This window comes from Eimeria mitis, genomic scaffold, assembly GCF_000499745.2.
Source record: "Eimeria mitis Houghton genomic scaffold, Emh_scaff251, whole genome shotgun sequence".
Classification (NCBI taxonomy): Eukaryota; Apicomplexa; class Conoidasida; order Eucoccidiorida; family Eimeriidae; genus Eimeria; species Eimeria mitis.
This window is the reverse complement of record NW_013570851.1, coordinates 5,704-6,527: the sequence shown is the minus strand read 5'-3', so window position 1 is coordinate 6,527 and position 824 is coordinate 5,704. Positions and strand designations below refer to the sequence as shown.

The following is an 824-nucleotide window of genomic DNA, read 5'->3' as shown; positions in this document are numbered from 1 at the left end:
AAGGAATGGGGACCCCTCATTCAGGGACCGGTCCTAGTGTTTAGGGTTTAGGGTTTAGGGTTTAGGGTTTAGGGTTTAGGGTTTGTGCGTGGCAGTCCTCCCGGTTCCCGCGGAGTGTCGACCGGCTTCTGGGTTTGACCGTCTACGCGCTGTCTCCCTACGCATCTGCTGTTGGCAGGTGACCCTAAACCCTAAACCCTAAACCCTAGAAATAGAAACCTTACCCCGTAAAAATATAAACACCGTTATGCAGGACGCCAGAACAGGAGACAACGGCCAAGAGGCATCGTGGTGTTGCAGTCTGTTTGCCCAGTGAGCGTTTTATGGTTTAGGAATTGGCTTTAAGGTTTAGGGTTTAGGGTTTAGGGTTAAGGGTTTGTGGTGTATATGCAGGACTTACAAACCCTTCAACCCGCTCTTGGGGGAGACCTTCGAGCTCATACACAAGGGTTTTCGCTTTCTGTCCGAGCAGGTAAACCTTGACCTCCACGCATTCGCTGTTGCTGTTGCTGATCGTGCTAGTGGTGCTGTTGCTCTTGCTGCTGCAGCAGTTGCAGTCTTTGCAGCAGTAGCCGTAGCCTACGCAGCATTAGGAGTAGCAGTAGCGGCAGCAGTATCTCCAGCAGGAGGAGCAGCAGCACAATCAGCAGCAGTGGCGCCAGCAGCAGCGGCAGCAGCTGCTCCACCACGAGCAGCAACAGCATTAGCAGCAGTAGCAGCAGCAGCAGCAGCAGCTGTGTTTGTTCAGGTTGGTCACCACCCCCCCATCACTGCGTACGTGGCGACTGCCTCGGAGTTCTCCTGCGAGGGTTGGGTGACAGTGC

General features: G+C 54.4%; 1 protein-coding gene across 1 annotated transcript in view; it reads left to right on the top strand.

Annotated features, from left to right (window-relative positions):
* EMH_0005340 (oxysterol-binding protein, putative) overlaps positions 1–824 on the top strand; it is a gene marked incomplete at both ends in the record, with an annotated part of 12,791 nt that overhangs the window by 6,987 nt on the left and 4,980 nt on the right. The window contains 2 exon segments of the mRNA XM_013497169.1: positions 80–178; positions 394–774. Coding sequence (XP_013352623.1) covers positions 80–178; positions 394–774 — 480 coding nt within the window.